The sequence below is a fragment of the Podarcis pityusensis genome (genome assembly GCF_964106645.2).
Source record: "Podarcis pityusensis genome assembly, chromosome: 4".
Classification (NCBI taxonomy): Eukaryota; Metazoa; Chordata; class Lepidosauria; order Squamata; family Lacertidae; genus Podarcis; species Podarcis pityusensis.
Genome location: NC_138027.1, coordinates 84,443,480 through 84,465,478, shown reverse-complemented (window position 1 = coordinate 84,465,478; position 21,999 = coordinate 84,443,480). Strand labels below are relative to the sequence as shown.

Below are 21,999 nucleotides of genomic sequence, written 5' to 3'. Positions count from 1 at the left end.
GTCCCCATCGCTGCCATTTGAAAAGATCCCCATTTCTGGATTGGGGTTTTTGTGTGCACCTTACACATTTTCATCATTCTTCTACAAGTTCCTTAGTTGTTGTTTAGTCGATTACTCATGTCTGACTCTTCGTGACCCCATGGACCAGAGCACGCCAGGCACTCCTGTCTTCCAATGCCTCCTGGAGTTTCGTCAAATTCATGTTGGTCGCTTCTATAACACTGTCTAACCATCTCATCTTCTGTTGTCCCCTTCTCCTTGTGCCATCAATCTTTCCCAACATCAGAGTTTTTTCACAAGTTCCTTACCTGTGGTTAGTTCAGCATCCCATATAAGAAACCTGTTTCATGTATGTTTTGCCTGCCCTACCGCCATCACCATGGAACATTGTATGAACATTCACATTCATTGCTGGATGGAAGGCTTCAGTATCAAGCATATCCCACCTTTCTTTCATCATGGAATCTGGGAGGCTTCCAGGTAGTGACCAGTTCAGAAACTGACCCATACCCAGGCCTGCTTAGCTTCAATGAGTTTGTGGTCTCATGCACTTTTAGACCATACTCTAGAACCTTGTTTTAGATGTGTGAGAATGAGCTATCATTTGAGTGGACCTTATATAACTTCAGATGCAATGCTTCTCAGCATTTCATTTCACAAATTCAGTACTGAGTAATCAAGTTAAGAGATACGATGAGTTAAGACCAAGGAATATGCATGAATTTGTGAAATGCCCAAAAGGCATGAATGTTGTGACTCCTGGCAGCTTTCATATGCTTGCCTGTGGATGTTCTGTCTGGGACAGAGCAGATCAATAAACAGGATGTTGTTAATGTGGTCAGTGATTTTACTGTCTAACTAGTCAGCTGATTTTTGTTTTTTAAAAAGCTGCACAATTTATAAAAGAGCCTGACTGACATTATCTCACACAAACTATCCAACTCATAAGGTCTTGAATATATATATAATAGCAGTGCTTTTCAAGCACAAAACAAAAACTCAAGATCTCTGGAAAAAGAGAAAAGTGTGTGTTTGAGAGAGACTAAAAACAAATACAACGAAAGAGTGTTATGAGAAATGATAGTTTATAGTACTGGGGTAATCTGGACATAAAGAATACCTCACTTTAAGACATTAGGCTGTTCTGAAGTGCAGTCTGTATGAGTATGTTACTGTGATTCCCTAGCCTACAAAGATAATATCCATTTATGGCTTTTATTATATATGCAGTACCTAAATATTTTAAATGTCCATCCTGTGCGTCGTGAACACTTACAAAGAGTAAATTCATTTCCGTTTTGTGTGAGGCTTATGTTTTAAAGAATGCAGAATGAAATCCTGAAGTTAGTATACATTATTGAACATATCTTTGTAAGCCACTTGTGGCTCCTTGACTCATGAGTTAACTGTTTTTTCTTACTCAGGGGATCTTGCAAATGTTCAGGCTGGAATACTTTATGGCTCTCCGCTATTTTTCTTTGGTCTGGCTTTGATTTATGCAAACAGTAATTATAGGAGCTTTGTGCCTGTGTTCCATATAGGCTCAACAAGCTCATACACATTTTAATGTACTGACTCAAGCTAGGTTGCTTACATAAATTTAGGGTTTTCCCTAAAAAATCTCAGCATAGTAAATATATATATATGCGAGTAAAAAACCCTTTGCTTTCCTTCTCTCTTCAGGCATCAGAAGGTGTTGCTTTCATTGGACCAGACATGCATGCTATTCAAGCAATGGGGGACAAGATAGAAAGCAAACTCTTAGCCAAGAATGCAAAGGTCAACACTATACCTGGTTTTGATGGGGTGGTCAAGGTAAGAAACATTTCAAAGATGTTTTTCATTTTAAAAGAATGCTTTCTGAGGCTTATTGTAAAATAGCAAAATCGCCATCAAGATCACCCTTGGGGTTGGTGCAGTGATTGCTGGGTGTGCAGTGCCATTTTGGTTCATTCTTATCGCACCCTGATGGAATCAGTGTTGTTAAGTCACTCAGTCAATGACGGGCAGTTTTTGCCTTTGCCTCAACTCTGTGTCCCCAAGTGCAGTGGTTTGTTTCTCCTTCATGTAAATGGCCGCCATTCCCTAATATAAGAGAAAGTAACAGAGGCAGTGGGATGCCTTGGGGGTTGGGGGTTAAACCACAGAGCCTAGGACTTGCCGATCAGAAGGTCGGCGGTTCAAATCCCCGCGACGGGGTGAGCTCCCATTGCTCGGTCCCAGCTCCTGCCAACCTAGCAGTTCGAAAGCACATCCAAGTGCAAGTAGATAAATAGGTACCGCTCCGGCGGGAAGGTAAACGGTGTTTCCATGCGCTGCTCTGGTTTGCCAGAAGCGGCTTAGTCATGCTGGCCACATTGACCTGGAAGCTGTACGCCGGCTCCCTCGGCCAATAAAACGAGATGAGCACCACAACCCCAGAGTCGGTCACGACTGAACCTAATGGTCAGGGGTCCCTTTACCTTTACCTTTAACAGAGGCAGTCAGAACACCACTAGGCCAGACTAGAGGAGTTAAACCTTCTCCTTGCCCTTAAGAATTTAGCCTTCCCCTATCTGAGTCTCACTGCCTTTGGTTCTGTTTCTTGCTTGGCTAAAATGTGGTGGGTTGTTGGAAGACTCATATGCCAGCCTGGCACAGGAGTATTGTTAGAATAAAGTTATAAACTCAAACGAAAAAGCAGCTGGTCCCTGGCGCCACACCCTTCCCTCAGCCAGCTTAGTCCTCTGAGGCCTTGGGCAAGTGTACACGGCTGCCCACCACTCTGCATGGGCCTGCTCAGATGGGCTGCCTGTGAGTTGATCCAGGAATCAAAATGTATTGCCCAGGCTTGTGTAATAATATCCTCTTCACCATAAAGTTGCTCCAAACTGAAAGCCTGCTACCGTTTCCTTCTCAGGAGCTGGATTTTGGCAAAGGAAAAAAAATGTTTTCAAGGCTATCTCTACTATTTCCCAGTATATCGTTGCAGTAATAATGTGAATAGACCACTGCTGCTGAAGAGGCTTTTTATATTTCTTGGGAGACAATCAAATAGATCATGAGCACCTTTCCTTTTATTTGGTGCAATATTGGTTTGCCACGTTCTGATGGCAATATGTGTCTCGTTCCCCAATGTCTTTGGTCTGTCACCATCTCTCAGCTTAACCCACCTTTATAGAATTGCGCGAATAAAAAGAGGTCAGTTGTTGGATATGGTCCAGAGCTGCTTTGAAGAATGCTGTAAATATGTGGTTTAAACTCTTGCAAGCAAAGCCTTAATGGTTTTTTGGATCATAGACACATGCTGAAATATAATATAATTTTTTAATTTTACAAAATGAGAACAATGTTTGGTTTTAAGAGTAATATGCTAGTTATTTGTAGTTTTCACGCATGAGTACCAGATTTGGTTTACCAAATTATTGAAATGTCAGTGAATACATACTTGGGCTAGGATCCAAAGAGCCACACAACTTTGGGCTTCTTTTTCCTGGAACCACAGTTATCTATGCTGCATATCAAACCAGTCTTTGAATGTGAAGTTTCTTAAACAGCATATACTTAACTACATAGGGGCAGTATTTGAGGAGTGGGGGGCATGGGAAGTCGATCATTCCACTAATGGAATGCAAGTCTTTGAGTCTGCATCTTGAATCCCAAAGAAGTTGAATATTTTATGGAAGGTTTATGCTTAATTGTTTTAGCATTCTGAGTAGGTGCTTGAAAACTTTTAAGGGTCAGAAATATACTGGAAAAAATGCAAAAAAATTTTTTTTATTGCTACCCCCCCCCAATATACACATATAATAATAATAATAATAATAATTTATTATTTATACCCCGCCCATCTGGCTGGGTTTCCCCAGCCACTCTGGGCGGCTTCCAAAAGAATATTAAAATACTATGATACATCAAACATTAAAAGCTTCCCTAAACAGGGCTGCCTTCAGATGTCTTCTAAAAGTCTGGTAGTTGTTGTTCTCTTTGACATCTGGTGGGAGGGCGTTCCACAGGGAGGGCGCCACTACCGAGAAGGCCCTCTGCCTGGTTCCCTGTAACTTGGCTTCTCGCAGTGAGGGAACCGCCAGAAGGCCCTCGGTGCTGGACCTCAGTGTCCGGGTAGAACGATGGAGGTGGAGACGCTCCTTCAGGTATACTGGACCGAGGCCGTTTAGGGCTTTAAAGGTCAGCACCAACACTTTGAATTGTGCTCGGAAACGTACTGGGAGCCAATGTAGGTCTTTCAAGACCGGTGTTATATGGTCTCGGCGGCTGTTCCCAGTCACCAGTCTGGCTGCTGCATTCTGGATTAGTTGTAGTTTCCGGGTCACCTTCAAAGGTAGCCCCACGTAGAGCGCATTGCAGTAGTCCAAGCGGGAGATAACCAGAGCATGCACCACTCTGGCGAGGCAGTCCGCGGGCAGATAGGGTCTCAACCTACGTACCAGATGGAGCTGGTACACAGCTGCCCTGGACACGGATTTAACCTGTGCCTCCATGGACAGCTGTGAGTCCAAAATGACTCCCAGGCTGCGCACCTGGTCCTTCAGGGGCACGGTTACCCCATTCAGGACCAGGGAATCCCCCACACCTGCCCGCCTCCTGTCCCCCAGAAACAGTACTTCTGTCTTGTCAGGATTCAACCTCAATCTGTTTGCCGCCATCCATCCTCCAACCGCCTCCAGACACTCACACAGGACCTTCACCACCTTCACTGGTTCTGATTTAAAGGAGAGGTAGAGCTGGGTGTCATCTGCATACTGATGAACACCCAGTCCAAACCCCCTGATGATCTCTCCCAGCGGCTTCATATAGATATTAAAAAGCATGGGGGAGAGGACAGAACCCTGAGGCACCCCACAAGTGAGAGCCCAAGGGTCTGAACACTCATCCCCCACCACCACTTTCTGAACACGGCCCAGGAGGAAGGAGCGGAACCACTGTATGACAGTGCCCCCAGCTCCCAGCCCCCCAAGACGGTCCAGAAGGATGTTATGGTCGATGGTATCAAACGCCGCTGAGAGATCCAGCAGAACTAGGAAACAGCTCTCACCTTTGTCCCTAGCCCGCTGGAGATCATCAACCAGTGCGACCAAGGCAGTTTCAGTCCCGTGATGAGGCCTGAATCCCGATTGGAAGGGATCCAAATGGTCCGCTTCTTCCAGGCGTGCCTGGAGTTGTTCAGCAACCACTCGCTCAATCACCTTGCCCAAGAATGGAAGATTTGAGACTGGGCGATAGTTGGCCATCGTGGCCGCATCTAAAGATGGTTTTTTAAGAAGCGGTTTAATAACCGCCTCTTTCAGCGGGTCTGGGAAGGCTCCCTCACGGAGGGAAGCATTCACCACCCCACGAAGCCCATCGCCCAGCCCTTCCCGGCTAGCTTTTATAAGCCAGGATGGGCAAGGATCAAGGAGACAGGTGGTTGGTTTCACTCGTCCAAGCAGCCTGTCCACATCCTCGGAGGTAACAGATTGGAATTGATCCCACACAATTTGACTAGACAGGACTCTAGCACTCCCCCGCCCCGGCCCTGCTCCCACGGTGGCGTCTACCTCTTCCTGAATCTGAGCGACTTTATCTGCAAAAAACTTTGCAAAATCATTGCAGGAGATCATGTGGCCCGTATTGGGCCCCGATGTAGCAGGTGGTTCCGCTAAATTGCGGACCACCTGAAAAAGTCTCCTGCTGCTGTTTTCTGCAGATGCAATAGAGGCGGCGAAGAAAGCCTTCTTCGCCGTCGCTACCGCCACTTGGTAGGCTCGACACTGAGCTCTAACCTGTGTCCGGTCAGCTTCAGAATGGGTCATCCACCACCGGCGCTCTGTTTTAATGAATATACGAATAACTTGGAATTAAAATAAACAAAATTTGTGACTTACAGCACAGTCCTGCACATGCTTACTGAGAAGTAAGCCCCACTGACTTCAGTGGGACTTACTCACAAGTAAGTGTGCAAAAGAAAGTGTTATGCTCTTTCTATCTGTGCTGCTTTCTCACCCTGGTGGAGTGTGGCTAGTTATTGAAACAGCATCCTAAAAAGACTTCTTATGGTCAGAGTAGGCAGTGGTACTGCTTGGTGACATGTGCTTTTGGACAAGGAGAGTTATAGTATTTGTTACTATTCTACAAAAGTGTGTATGGCCTAAATACAGTGGTACCTCGGGTTACATACGCTTCAGGTTACATACGCTTCAGGTTACAGACTCCGCTAACCCAGAAATAGTACCTCGGGTTAAGAACTTTGCTTCAGGATGAGAACAGAAATCGTGCAGCAGCAGCGGGAGGCCCCATTAGCTAAAGTGGTGCTTCAGGTTAAGAACAGTTTCAGGTTAAGAACGGACCTCCGGAATGAATTAAGTTCTTAACTCGAGGTACCACTGTACAGTAAAAGGGTTTGCTTAGTAGTTCCCCCTTTGCTTTGATGTTTTTGAAGGCAGCAAAATTGTAGGTCCTATGTTCTTTAAAAGTATTGTGACTTGGGAGGTGGGGAAGGAGGGGTTGCATCTAACATAGTTGTGTCAGTTGTCCTGGGATAATTTGCAGATTGCCTTCTTATGGGCCTGTAGCATGTACCAGTTACCCACTTGTTTGCAGGTAACTAAATGGGGTGGGGGTGGGGAAATGACCTGCTTTTGTTACTTTTATTTTAAAATTCTGTTTAGCAAATATGTGCCTGAATTTGCAAGAGAAAAGAAATGTAAAGTTTCCTCCTTGGCTCTAATCGAGGCACTTCATCAGTCATCACTCTTCTTGCATTTTATTCAAGAGGCTCTAATTGTCTGCATTTGGCAGGTTTAACACTTCCTGACAGAGAGACTATTAAGGGGAAGTATTCTCACATAACTGTCACAGACAGGAACAAAGAACCTTCTGACTCAATGTGTGGAAACCACTAACATTCTTAAATGACCCTTTTCATACATTTTTTTATCCCTCTAAGCTAAAACTTGGAGCGTGTGGAGGTTGCAGGGTTGTGGAAAACAACAAGGTGTAATAAAACACTAAACGTTAATTTTATTCCCTTTTTTTGGTATGTGGACTTATCTTTGGCTTAAAAACAATTGTTTGGAAAATCTCATTAACAGATGTGCCTGCTTGAAGGAAAAAAAAAAAGACTTAAAACTGATGTTGCTTTCAGGGCCGCTTTGAACTTAACAAGCACCGATTTGTGGAGCAGACTAGCTAATGAAAGGAAATTAAATTTTCTGACAACTTCCTGTACCAGCTTCCTTATTCTTCATTGGGCTCTTAGTAGGTACTATGAAGATTTTTGTTTTATTGTTTGGCAAAAAATGAGCCAGGTACGAACCCTCCAAAGCAATTTCTTTTCCCTTTTTGGGGAGAGGGAGCTCTTGTCTAGTATTTTTCTTTAGAAAAAGAAAAAAGGGGGGGAAGGCTTTGAATGCTTTAAAATATCAGTTTTCATTTTAATGTTCAGAGGTTAGCCCCCATGGATTCAGCCTCACACAGCAGCTGGGGGTTTCCAGACATACAATCTACTTAAACCTTTTAAATGTATGTTACAGAGGAGTGCAAATATTAGCAAATTTGAATGGACTTTGAATTCCTGTAACAACTTCCAATGCTTAACATCTCATATAGTAATGCATAATGGAAAGACATTATTTGGGTGATGGGAAAGTTTACCAAATATATGGCATTCATTTTCTGAATGTCTTTTCTTTACTTGCTGCTGAGAAACTGAACTGTAACTGAGGATGTTTTTCACTTATCCCTTACCTGGCTGCTTAAAAGAAGATAACATTGCATATCCCAAAGAGTGTGTGTTTGTGTGTATATGCATACACACGCACACACGCTACTGTGGTAGGTAGCATATCTCTGAGGTCTGAATCAGCGGCTTTTTCTAGCCTTGCTATGTGATTCTTATTTTTTAAACTGGAAATGTCAGGGATTAGGAAGTTCCACATGAAAAATATGTTGTGTGTCTATTCAACGAATTAACCAGTGAGTGATTTCAAAGAAATGTGCCATCCCAACGGCATAAGATGCTTTTGCTTATTCCATTTATGTGTACACATTTATATACCACTATATCATAGATATCGCTGTTTATCCTTCATCATTATTTAGGCCATGCACACTGTTTGTATTGATACATAATACTCGCCATCCACATGTCAAAATCCAGTGTTTGAATAATTGTAAAGTATAATGTTAAAGTTACCAGAAAAAACTTTTGAGTTTCTATCACTTAAAAATGCAAAATTTATTGGCCTCTGTAATGAGGTGATTGTGTGTTTGAAGTACTCTTCTGGAGTCTTAATATATGTTAAAAATTTCCGCTTCTGAAATTTTAAAAAAGGGTGGGAACTCAGCAAACACCTGTGTATACTGTGCTTTATTTGAATATTTCAGTGAATTTTTAGAAGACTTGTGTTTGACTGTGAAGCTTAGCCAAACAATAGAGAATCAACTCCCCCTGCTGACTGTATCCAGGAAAACATGACACACGTGTACCTGAAAAGACAGGAATAAGCTGACAGATGATATGTTACAATGCTATGATATTGACTTCTCTGTGGAACCATCTAAATTCTATAATTTAAATTCTGGCAACTTGAGAAATCCTTCTGTAGTCCTGCTGACTTTTCCTGTCAGCTGATTCTTCGCTACTTAGAGCCTGAGTATTATGCAGCGATGAGGTAAAATTTACATTCCACTTATGGTATTAATTTTGCATTCCTCTGAATGAAGCGGGTCAGAAGGTTGTAAAATCAAACATTAAATGAATCGGAGGAGACAGTAGTGCAATATACGACTGCCCTAGAGACACAGTGCAGTAGCTGATGGGATTAATGTTGGGTCTAATTTCCTGCTTTTACAGGATGCAGATGAAGCTGTCAGAATTGCAAGGGAAATTGGTAAGTTCTTAAATTGGCTATGGTGAGATTTGTATGCCTTTCAGAAGATGCTGTTGACTAAATTAACTGTGTAATAAGTAGTCCCTGTGGGGAAAAAAATGATTTAAGTTTTAAAATTCTCAGTTGCCTTCAGGACTGGAAGAATCTGAGCATTAATGGTCTCTTTAATTCTTAATATTTTTGTGATATAGGCAGCATTTTAGAGGCTTAAATTGCAGACAGGATGCAAGCTTTCGTAATCATAAATCTGATTAAATGAAGGGTAGCATTTTGTGAGTTTATATGAAGGGGAAAGAGTAACTTTGTGCATAAGGTGCTAAGACATGGCTAATCTTTTATCAGGAGACTGATAGAATTGTGTTTATGCTGTTTGTTTTTGTAAATTAGGCTTTGACCAGCAACCAATGAACCATACAATGTTTCACTCCCCAAACAGTAGAAGACCCCTCTGCCTCATATTATGCCCCTTCCAATCTTATTTGAGAAACCACTTTTGAGACCAGGACATTTTAAAAATGGTGCAGTTATAGGTGCAGCTGTTCAAGAGGTGTGAAATATTTCACTTTGGAGTTCCTGAAATAGTTCTTTGGATTATAGCCTATAATTTGGGAAATTTCATAATTTATGCACATTTTATTTTGTGAAATTGTAAGGTGGCCTGCGGAGTATGAACCTAATCAAACTTTGTCTTACTCTTGGCCAGTGTTTTGTGTGGTGGACAGTGTGCTGGAAAGTAGACCAGGGAGGCTGGGTGAAACTGATCTTTCAGTTTAGAAGCTTGTTTGAGCCTTGTGTGGTTAAGGATGAATGGTCAGTATTTAAAAGAATGTATTTTCGGACTGGAGTGTAATATAGGTCCGATTCAAACAAGTGACTGTCATGTGAAGGCTTGTTTCAAATAGCAAATAATCCAAACCATTCTAGCAAAGAACTACAACACCCTATGCCATTGCACCCCGTCGCCTTAGTCTGCTACTATAAGACCCAATATAATGGCCTGAAATTGCTGCAGCCCTTATATGGTTGCATTTCATATAGCCAACCATGTAAGAGGTGCAAATCAAGCCAGTGCTTTTTGGAGAAGGAAATAATGTGACAGTGAATTGAATATAGTGGACTGCTTCCCTTTTTCATATGCAGCAAGTTGTACCTTTCTCCCTTTTGTGTCTAGAAAAAGCCATTTCTGAGGGTTGCATTCTGATAAAGGGCAAGAGCTTGAAAGTCACCCAAGTTACCTTTTGTTAATTTCATTTATATTCCACTTTTCCTGAAGCAGCTCACAAGGAACTTTAGCATCATCAAAATACATAAGTTTTTAAAAATGTTAAAAAGTAACTCCCTCTTCCATTGAATTCCAGTTCATTTTGGGGCTCCAGTTCTAAGTTCTGGACTCAGTCTCTAAGGCCCTAAAATGTCACTGGAACCACAGTATTTTTAAAGCCTCCTTTACAGTACGAAGCTTCCTTCTCCTCTTCCTCCTTTTTAAAAACAATAATCGTAAATAATTATTAGTAGTATTGTTATGCTGTCTTCCTACCACCTTTTTAGGATTACATAGCATTCCAAGGTGGTTTACAAGTAAAAAAATAATTAAAAAAATGAAACCACACTAAAACATTATCAAAACCTAAGCCTACAAGATCTTTCCCACACTGCTGCTGCTGGTCAGCTCTGTGGTTGAAGCAGAGGGAACAGTCCTGCCAAAGCCGGTTCTGAGGTCTTCTGTGGGATCTACTGAGCAACTAAAGTCTCTTTGATCTGTCTTTTCACCATCTGGGCTTTGGATCTTGGGGATCTGGGACAAGACTTTCCTAGGTATAGCTATGGAACATCGTTCCCAAGGAGGCCTGCCTGACTAGTTTACCAATTGCTTTTTGATGAGGAGCAAAGGTGTGGCTTTTGGATTAAGTTAGTTGAAACAGTGCTACTGATTCTTTTCTTGGCTAGTTGCCCCTGTCATGTTCAGCTGTTCATTATATTTTTTATTTTTTTGAGATTGTGGAAAAAAAATTATTCCCCCCAAAATACAGCTTTCTTTAGGACTTTTTGACTGGAAGGCGACATATCCATACTTTAAAGAATGTGCAGTATTACCATTGTAGCTTTGATTTGCTGTTTATATCCACTTTTATTAATTTAATTTGATATACTCAAATTCAGAAGCTAGTTACCGTTAATGATAGTGTACTGGCAGTACCCTTCCCAATTAAGAGCTTTTTAATAAACCTATTGTTTTCTTCCCTGTTATTGGACATGTGGTCAGTTGTCATGTCTGTATGACTTACTGATCAAAGTCTGAACTCCTTTCTAATTGTTCCCCGCTGCTAGGCTACCCCGTCATGATCAAGGCTTCAGCAGGCGGTGGTGGGAAAGGCATGAGAATTGCGTGGGATGATGAAGAGACCAGGTGAGATGCTGTCCAAAATCTAGTTTTGATGAATGCTGCTGTTTCCAAAACCCCATTAAACCACTGTGAGCTGACAGTCAAACAGATATCAAACAGCAGATTGAAATGCAACAGTTTCTGCTCTTGTCCCCTGGCATGTCTTAGCGGTTTTTTTAAACATTGGGGTTATACACGTATTTGTTTTGAATGTAAGTTGAATTAAAATAATGTCTTATAAGGGAAAAAAAAGAGCCCAGTGATTTGTCTGATTTTTGATTGCTAATATTTGAAGCATGTTCTCTCTCCTCTCTCCCACTGTCCCATTCATACCCTGAAAATCTGCTCCAGAGGCTTGGGGGCCCCTCTGTAGCAGATTTGGGGAGGGTATGCGGGGGAAGGAATGGGAAGTTTGGTTGTGTGAGCAGGATAATAATAATAATAATAATAATAATAATAATAATAATATTTATTTATACCCCGCTCTCCCCAGCCAAGGCTGGACTCAGGGCGGCTAACAAGCAATAATAAAAACAAGTTGAATGAATACAACTTAAAAACAAGATTAAAATACAACTATTAAAATATTGAAACATTAAAATATTAAAATGCAGTCTCATCACAGGAGGAAAAAGGAAAAAGAAAAAAGAAAGAGGGGTTAGGGAATCAAATTGGCTCCAAGCCAAAGGCCAGGCGGAACAACTCTGTCTTACAGGCCCTGCGGAAAGAAATCAGATCCTGCAGGGCCCTGGTCTCATGAGGCAGAGCATTGCACCAGGCCGGAGCCAGTGTTGAAAAGGCCCTGGCTCTGGTTGAAGCTAATCTAACTTCCTTAGGGCCCGGGACCACTAGGGTGTTGCTGTTTATGGACCTTGAGGCTCTCCGTGGGGCATACCGGGAGAGGCGGTCCCGTAGGTACGAGGCTCCTAGGCCGTGAAGGGCTTTAAAGGTCAAAAGCAGCACCTTAAATCTGACCCTGTACTCCACCGGGAGCCAGTGCAGCTGGAAAAGCACTGGGTGAATATGCTCCCATGGCAGAGACCCTGTGAGGAGCCTCGCTGCAGCATTCTGTACCCGCTGGAGTTTCTGGGACAGCTTCAAGGGCAGCCCCGCGTAGAGCAAATTACAGTAGTCAAGCCTGGAGGTGACCGTTGCATGGATCACTGTGGCCAGGTCGGGGTGGGAAAAGGTAAGGGTGCTTCTTGTTCAGTGTTGGATATACAACCCTTAGCCTTTAGCAGCTTCAATGTAAAAAAGTGTATTTAACATTTTTTTTAAGAGAGAGGGAGAGACATATAAATAGTGATAATCACATCTTGTGGTTGTGAATGCTGTAAATCAGTTATTCATAGGTATGATGTGATCCAGGTGCTCAGTGGTGCTTCTGAGTCCTGTCCTTCCCAAAGCTTCACGACCCCCAAAACAAGATTAGTCTGCAAAGTTTCTTATATAGCACATCAGGGTAAACAATACTTTAAAAAGTTCCGTGCACATGTTTGCAAGGCCATGCTTGTGGTTGGAGTTGCTGTCTGGTGTGCAAGCATAGCTTTAACATTCATGGGGTAAAGAACTCTTAAGTCAGCAGGGCAATATTTAAATACTTTAGTTACCCAATGTTGATCATGATCCCCAAGAACTTCAAAAGGCTAATCCTTCATCCTATGGCCTTGTTTGCATGCCACAGTAAACCTTAAACCATGTTTTATTGTGAATTTACCTTAAATTTGCTGTGGCTTCTTCCCCTGTGCCGTGTCAGTGCAGCTGAAACAAACCATAGTGTAGCTTGTTGTGTTGTCCAAACCTGAACTGTGGTTTGTTTGTTTGTTTCACCAACCCATGAGACTGAGATTAACCACTTCACCACATTGGCACTTTGTTCTTGGTTTAAGTGCTGTACTGTGACCTGGGAGATGAGAGTTCAAATTCCCAATCAGCCATGAAGCTTGTTAGCTGTTGATATGAATGTAACATACCGGTAATACTTTTACATGACCAAAGTTATTAAGTGGCTTTAAAATGCTGGAGGAAGGGGGCAGTGGATTGGGAATTCTCCAAATAAAGAGTACTGTAAACCAGGGTCAACAAATTTTAATTACACATGCTAATTTTCATTGACTGAAAGGCTCAGACACGCCCAAGATCAACAGCTAGGGATGTTTGCCTTGTTTGTAGAAAGCCCCAGAGTTCCTATTCACTGTTTATCTCTGTTTTGTGCCAGATGTTCATCTCACTGGTGCTTTAGTGGCTTTGCATTTGCATCATTTCCTCACTCGGCAGACCACACAGCACAGTAGGACAGAGCAATTTGGCATCTCAAGAAGGAAAAAGGGAGCCACTTTTAAATTGGTTCCTAAATAATTTAGTGGGATCTCCTCATTTTACGTATTCACAGGTTTTTTTAAAAAAATTTAATTTTATTTTGACAAAGTACTGATCATAAATAAATAAGAATAAAAATGTGTACCCCACCACCGAGACCATTCCATTGTAACTAATCCAACCTTCCAAAATTTCAACACCTACCTCTTGCAATGGTTTGACCCCTTTCCGTTTTAACAGTACAAATTCTACAAACACCCTCCATATCTCCTCAAAATCATTTCTCCTGCATATTCCCCGTCTTACCTTAATGACGCATGTTAATTTAGCATTACTAGCTATATCTCACACCTCTTTATACCATTCTTCCATTTTATATTCTGTTGCCCCTTCCACTTCCTAGTTTATAATAATCTAAGCAGCTGTCAATAAATTTGTGAGCAAGTCCTTCATAGCCTGTGAACCTTCCACCCCAATGCTACCTCAGGACTACATATTCATAGTTTTCGATGGTGTGCAGAAGCTTAAGTGTGTGTGTGTGTGTTGTGCTTTATCTGCTTGGCTTGTTACCTTTTTAATTACAGTGGTATTCGGGTTACAAACACTTTGGATTACAGACTCTGCTAACCTGGAAGTAGTACCTCGGGTTAAGAACTTTACCTCAGGATGAGAACAGAAATCGCGTGCCAGCGGCATGGCGGCAGTGGGAGGCCCCATTAGCTAAAGTGGTACCTCAGGTCAAGAATGGTTTCAGGTTAAGAACGGACCTCCGGAACGAATTAAGTTCGTAACCAGAGGTACCACTGTATGTTGTAATGTAAGCCATGTTGGACGTCAAAAAAGATGAAGTAAAAATATTTTCAATAAAGGTGTGGGATTTGTGATGGCGAGCTGTGTTCTGACAGAGACCCCGGCTTTGCCCAAGTAAGTGGAAAAACTTATCAGTGTCAGTAGCAAGTAGCAGAAAGCCCCCAAACAGGGATTTTGAGGTGGGGCTAAACAAAATCTGTTTTGGATTAACACTGCCCCTTAACACAGTTTATGCTTGAAGAGTTGCCATATTGGGTGGTTTATGCAGAGGGGCAGTCCCTGTCCCCAATGTCTTCATGCCTGTGTGTTGGTCTCAGACATTGGTGCTGGAGTTCTTAAGAAAAGGGTGTTTCTTCATCCTAGTTTTTTTTAATTACCATTTTTATTTTTGCCTGGCTTTAGATAAGATGCCTATCAGTTTCCATCATACAAATGTGGCAGTGTAACGTAGGCAAGAACACGAGCATTTAGTTGCACATATTTCTATTTTTCAGATGGTTAATCACATTCATTTAAACCTTTTGAGGAAAACTGCTGTAGGGTGTCAGAGTAGGCATAAGGCAAGCTACTTTCTCAATGCTACTATTCTTACTTGTTGTAATGCTGTGCCAAAATGAAAATAATATTTGTAGATCATTTTTCAGCCATCCATTCTTTTTTGCTTCCCAAGGGCATGGTGCAGTGGTCTCTTAACCTTTTCAAATTATAGACCTAACTTTAGCACTGACAGGCAACAATAGGATCCAATTATTATTTTTTCTTAACATAAATGCACATCTCTGTCTTTCTTCCTCTCTTCTTCTTCTCCCCCCCCCCAAAAAAAACTTTTTGGCTTCTGTTCTCTCGTATTTTCATCTTAAAATGTAAACAATGAGGAAGGTGGTGATGCAGCTGTTGCAACCCCTATATAGTACAAGACATGACCCCGATTTGGGTCATGCCACACTACTTGTAGACCAGTGCCTTAATGGAAATGTTAAACATCTTGATCCCATTGAGCAGCCATAACTGCCCTTGCCTTAGCTTACAGAAGCACCCTGTGCTCAGCAAGGCAGATGGAGTCATCTGGTTATTCTATTTGTGCTTGCACCCCTCCCTCCATCCCAAAAGCAGAGCTGGGCCAGTTTAAGACTTTGTGAGGACATAGAATGATGGAAGAATCACTGTGGGGCTGTTGCAAGCTGTATTCCCTCCCTTCCCTTGACAAGTGCAGGCCAAGTTTAAAGAGGCAAATGGAGACAAACAGAACTGAAAATAAGTATTAAGACTTAGTTTTGGTTAAGCGCATACATCTAGGCTTCAAAGATTTATGGATTATATAATTAAGCATATTGATTTTAACAAAACAACAAAGAAAGCACTGTAATCAATAGTTTTAATTAACTCATGCATCAATTAACTAAAGTCACTTATACATGTTATCTAACAAAATGCTTATATAGAAGAAAGCCAAAGAATTAAACCACTTTCATTCTCACAGTTTGGATCTAATGATGCCAAATGTTTGTAAATAGGTATGATAAAGAGTTTTAACAATTAAGTAACAGATAATTGGGTGATTGCCTCAGATGTTCCTAAATTGAAAATAAACTAAAGTACAAGAATTGCCTCTAACATGCTGATAAATTTTAAAATAAAAAAGTCATCTGAAATGTTGCTTTGTTACATACTTTCTTTTTTAAAAAACCCTTGTTATAGATTGGTAGGTTTCCAAAAAACTTTCTGTCCCAGGATGTTGCCTGCATCACTAAACTATGAGTTACTGCTATGTATATGAACTAGAATGAGCCCAAATGATGCTTTGGGCTTGTATCTTGTTCCCCTTTTCCTACACAGCTGGGAAAAGGACTTTAGCAAAGAGTTTAGTTTCACTTTCCTCTAATGCTGAATTGTCTTTACATACAAATGAGAGATCATGATTTAAAACAATCATGGTTTCTTGTTGTCAAATGAGCCTCCAGAACTCTGGGAATGACCAGTGACAATCAAACTGAGATATAATGGTTCAGGTGATCTCTGAGGTAGCCTGGAGTGGTAGTATAAGGTTAGTATAAACATGTTGGAGCAAAATCAGATCAGATCTCTACTCCAGCAAATTCAGATAGGTCTCGTAATCTGGGGAACCGGGTTCGCGTCTCCGCTCCTCCACATGCAGCTGCTGGGTGACTTTGGGCTAGTCACACTTCTTTCAAGTCTCTCAGCCCCACTCACCTCACAGAGTGTTTGTTGTGGGGGAGGAAGGGAAAGGAGAATGTTAGCCGCTTTGAGACTCCTGAAGGGGAGTGAAAGGCGGGATATCAAATCCAAACTCTTCTTCTTCTTCTTCTTCTTCTTCTTCTTCTTCTTCTTCTTCTTCTTCTATGACTAAAAAGAGATTTGGGGATTGTAGACAAGCTATGCAACACCAACTTGGTGCGATGGCAGTGAAGAAGGTCAGTTCTGTCCTAGGGTTGATTTGAAAACAGATTGAAAAGACAACGGGCTTAGGCAAATTTATGTTACGGGCACATTTGGAAAACAGTTCTAGTTTCCTGGCCTCAAAAAAAGAAAAGAAAAAGAAAAAAGGCGCAGAGCTGAAAAAGGTGCAAAAGAGAGCCATCAGTTTGATCAAGGGGTTGGTGCGCCTTCCCTCTGAGGAAAGGTTATGAAATTTGTCAGGTTTTGGAAGAAAATGGATGTGCAGAAGATTCAGAATGGACAAAGTACATCTTCACACAATGCAATTAATTTTATGGAATTGATTGTCACAGGATGTGGTGATAACCACTAGTTTAAATTACTTCAAAAGCGAATTCTGTAAGGAAGAGTGAACAATGGCTATTGGGTATGATAACTAAATGGGCTCTCCATAGATACTTCTGAATACCACCTTCAAAGGCAGAGGGAAAGAGACCCTTATACCCTTCATTTTTGCTTCAGGGAAGCATGTGGCTGCATGTGCCTAGAACAGGACTCTAGAGCAGATGGACCTTTGGTCTTATCTAATAGAACACTAGGTATGCCTACCAGGTATGCCTTTTGAACTTCTAAGACCTCCAGATATACACATATAGGTACAAAATTTGAATAAGATGGTGCAAACATAAGACCAAATTGTACTGTTAGTCATTATGTGGGATATTGATCATGACATGTCATTTTACAAGCATTTAATTGAATATGTGTACATTCCAACACTATACTCACATTATGTCTGTCTGGAGATCTTACAGGTTGGGTAAGCATGGCTGAATGAAAGAACGAAAGCCATTTAGATAATATTTTTGAGAGTGTCTCCAACTGTATGCCATCTCAGAGTTTTATCTTTGTCAGAGGCCAGACTAACACAAGGAGCACAGCCTTCTCTGTAGTGGCACCTCCACTGTGGTACTTACTATTGGTTTAAATTTTAGTAGCAAGTTAAAAAACACACTTCTTTTAACTGCCCTTTGAGGGAAGGTCAGGGCATGTTGATTTCGTGAGCTGGCATAGATTCCTTTCCCCCATCCTCCAGTCTGGTGGACATGTTTTCTTTTCCTGCACCTGTTTTTGTTTTTAAACTGGTATTTATTATGTTATGTTGTTAGTTGCTATGCATGCTCAGTGGCGCCATATTTGATAGGATACAGATCCTAAAACAAACTGTACAATAACCATTGGTAACCTTGGTACAATATGTCAGAAACTTTCTTTACAACATAAGGGCAAGAAGAAAAGCTAATTACCCACTTCCCTTCAGACACACAAACTGATTTTTGTAATTGGTATTGCACAGGGACAGATACAGAAGATAGTGCTGATTATTTTTCCTGTTTTACTTCCTGTAAATATTTCATGTGCAGCTTCAAATTCTGTGTCAGAGGCTACTGCTATGTTTTCCCTGATTTTGGGTGGGGTGGGTACTTGTTGGACAATACAGGAGGCTACCTTTGAAAACCTGCTGGACATGCAGTGCTCCTCATGCAGACTAAGCATTTGGCTAACAATAAAACAAATAAATTTGTTTTTGTATTTATAAGTGTTCCATTTGTTTGCCTTAAAGGGAAGGTTTTAGATTTTCATCCCAAGAAGCTGCTTCAAGTTTTGGTGATGATCGATTGTTAATAGAAAAGTTTATTGATAATCCACGTCACATAGAAATTCAGGTTTGTACCGCCTTTGAATTAAGGTGATTTGAAATTTCTGTTTCCTCTTGTATTTTTCTCTCTCACTAATTCAGTTGACATGATTTTGTATGATAAGAGACAAAGATTTAGCTGAAGAACCATCATTTGGTTTTGTCTCTATAAGCCTCAATATGTGAAACTTAATCTGTGGACAGTAATGAATTAATCTTCTCTGACGAGAAATCTATAATATGTGCCAATCTCCTAAAAGTTCTGTTTTTTCCCCAGTCTAAAATACAGAGTCTGTGCAATTTCTGTCATATGAATTTTGTTTTGATGCTTGGAATATAATTTGACAGTAGTTCAATAATTTCAAATAACAAAAAACCCACCCTGTAGTATGTATTGGCAGCTTAAAATAGATTAGAAAAAAATAGGTGAACCCACTAAGTGCTGACAAATACTACCATCGTAAGACATAACCTAAATGTTATTAGAACTGGGATATTACCGTGTTCTGCTGCAATGCCCAGAATCCAAAGAACTGGGCATCACACAGCTAGTGGGTCTTTCCTTCAATAGCAGGTGTCCATGGAACAATTTGTCCAGTTATAAAACAATGTGCTATAAAACATGAGAAAAGCTAAATACATTCATTGGAATGGGAAAAATAGAATTTTCGTTTTTCTGACCCTTTTCTGAACTAAAATTGTTTTCATTGATTGGTTAATTTTATTTGGAGGGGTTACAGATGTGTGTTTTAGCAGCCCCTCTCCCCTGATAACTTGACTATATAGGGTTGAAGGACCTCTCAGAGCATGGCATCTGTGTGTCTTTATGTCTGAGAAAAAATAAATAGGTGATTTCTTTCCTCACAAGTGGAAGTGCAATCTGCTTGTGCAGTGGGATATTCTGTTGAAAGGAAAGTGGGTTGCTTGGCTAATTTTGGCTTTTTAAATATATATGTTCAACAACCTTTTTAGGGTGAAAATGCTGGATGTAGCTATAATTTTACTAGAGATGTGAATCTTGCATAACTTTTTCTTGTTAGTAGTCATAGGATGCCCCAAGTGGAACAAGGTTGTAATGTTAGCACACCTTCTTTTAAATATGTTTTTATTTCTTTGGTCAGAATTGCTCAATAGTAAATCAGGATACTAGAATAATTGGATTCATGTGGTATTTATTGCTTTATCTTCAATGTGGATTTAAAAATATTTCCAAACCAGATTCACCCCCCCCCAATCCTTAGAAACTCCTAATATTTTGTTTTGTTTAGTGTTCTGTGTGCTGTGAACATGATCCAGCAACAACAGGGATCCTTTTCAGTCTTTATATTTGGGAAATAACTCTTAAATCCAGTATGAGCCCTAGAATGTTGTTTTCATCCTCTCCAATTTTCCTCCTCATTTAGAGAAGATGAGTGAACTGGGCTATGCCACATTTCCTTTGACTACCTGGTTGAAATCTCTAGTCTAGTCTTTCTCAAACTTGGGTCTCCAGCCAATGTTGAACCACAATTCCCATCATCCCTTACCACTGGCCCTGCTAGCTAGGGATGCTAGCTAGGGATGATGGGAGTTGTAGTCCAAAAAGATCTGGGGACCCAAGTTTGAGAAACACTGCAGTCTTTCAGTAGACAGATCAAGGATGAGCAACGCAATGACAGCATTTTCATATAATACTAAATAATAGTTTAGTGCAATGTGCATGAGCTGAAAGGAGCCTTGCATGTCCCCCTGCCCCACCCCTGTCTTTTCCTGTGTTGCTGGGAGGAAGAATAAAGCAGGATTCATTTGGGCTTTTAGTCTATTTTTGGCTTGTACAACCAGTAATTGTGGTATAACATATAAACTCTAGTGAGTTGTATCTGCTAAAGTGAAATTGAATTCTGACTTATTCCTTTTCCTGGTCATGAGGAGGGTGTGCCTAACACTATACTCTGGCTCACAGAAGCTTGTGCAAACACACTCAGTGTGTTCTGACAAATGCAGTGTGCCCCAATTAATTTGCTATGTGGTTTCTGAGGAGCCCAAGGCTTGTACAGATTTCTTCCTGGAACGCAACAATGGAACAGAGTGTGAGAAGCTCTGAATAATGTGTGTTTATTACTGATCTTTTGTTTAAAACATCTTTTCTATAATTTTATGAATGCAATGAATTATTTCCATTGATTATTTCCATTGAATTATTTCTATTGGTGGCATTGGGATGGAGAGAGAAAAGCAATGCATTTATTTATTAACAGTGACCTTCTACTAGGTATTGGCTGATAAACATGGCAACGCATTGTGGCTGAATGAAAGAGAGTGTTCTATTCAGAGGAGAAATCAGAAAGTTATTGAAGAAGCACCAAGGTAAGTGTGCACGTGCCTTAGGAGCATAAATTATTTTATTTACCGTATTTGTTGCTCTATAAGACGCACCAGACCACAAGACGCATCTAGCTTTTGGAGGAGGAAAACAAGAAAAAAATTATTCTGAATCTCAGAAGCCAGAACAGCAAGAGGGATCGCTGCGCAGTGAAAGCAGCTCCATAAGATGCGCACACATTTCCCCTTACTTTTTCGGAGGGAAAAAGTGAGTCTTATAGAGCAACAAATATGGTAATTCACAGAAGTTTTTATACACCACCCTGTAGCAAAACATCAGGGTGGTATAGAACAACAACAATAAATTTACAGGAGTACAAAGCAATTATTAAAATGACTAGCTACTCAGATAACTGTATAAAATGTCAGCATAAAAAAGTCTTCAAGGGATGCCTGGATGTAAAAAGTGAGAATGCCTGTGAATCTCTGCTGGAAGAGTCTTGTACAACATGGACCAGTGACACTAATTGTCTGACCTCTTGTGTAGGCCAATCAGGCCTCTGTAGATGCAAGACACCTAGCAATGCTCCTTCAGGTGATCTTGGTGATCGGGCTATGATAAAAGGACAGCTTAAAGTATCTTAGACCTAAGTTGTCCAGGCTTTGTATACTGACACAAAAACTTGGATATGGGCAGCCAGTACAAATGTTTCAACAGAGGTGTCAAATGTTGTTGGCTTTCTGCCCCACTCAGCAGTCTAGCAGCAACATTCTGCATCAGCTGGAGCTTCTATACCAGCCCAAAGGGCCATCTCACATAGTGTGTTGCAGTAATCCAATCTTGAAGTTGCCAGTGCATGGACTACAGTGGCAAAGTATTCCTATGCCTGGCATACCAGTCAAAGCTGATCAAAGGCTGTCTTCTAATCACAAAGATGTATCTAGGAGTAGCCTCAAGCTACATACCTGCTCCTTTAGAGGGAGTGTATCCCCATCCAGAACAGGCAACCAGTCTATCTTCTGAAGACAGGAACCACCTGCCTACAGAGCCTCTGTCTTCCTAAGATTCAAACTCACTTTACTGGCTCTCATCCAGTCTACCACTGCATTTCGACATTGGTACAGAGCTTGCACAGTCTCTCCTGGCTCAGATAAAGTAGAGCTGTGTGTCATCAGTCTACTGATGGCACTTTGTTCTAAAACACAGTGGGCACACATAG

The 21,999-nt window shown here is 41.1% G+C and overlaps 1 protein-coding gene across 2 annotated transcripts in view; it reads left to right on the top strand.

Annotated features, from left to right (window-relative positions):
• The window catches only part of PCCA (propionyl-CoA carboxylase subunit alpha), a 234,330-nt gene that overhangs the window by 57,461 nt on the left and 154,870 nt on the right, over window positions 1-21,999 (top strand). For both annotated transcript variants that reach the window (XM_081003052.1, XM_081003051.1), the window contains exons 7-11: window positions 1,684-1,815; window positions 8,834-8,870; window positions 11,199-11,277; window positions 18,404-18,506; window positions 20,730-20,824. In XM_081003052.1, coding sequence (XP_080859178.1) covers window positions 1,684-1,815; window positions 8,834-8,870; window positions 11,199-11,277; window positions 18,404-18,506; window positions 20,730-20,824 — 446 coding nt within the window. The remainder of the gene's footprint in view (window positions 1-1,683; window positions 1,816-8,833; window positions 8,871-11,198; window positions 11,278-18,403; window positions 18,507-20,729; window positions 20,825-21,999) is intronic.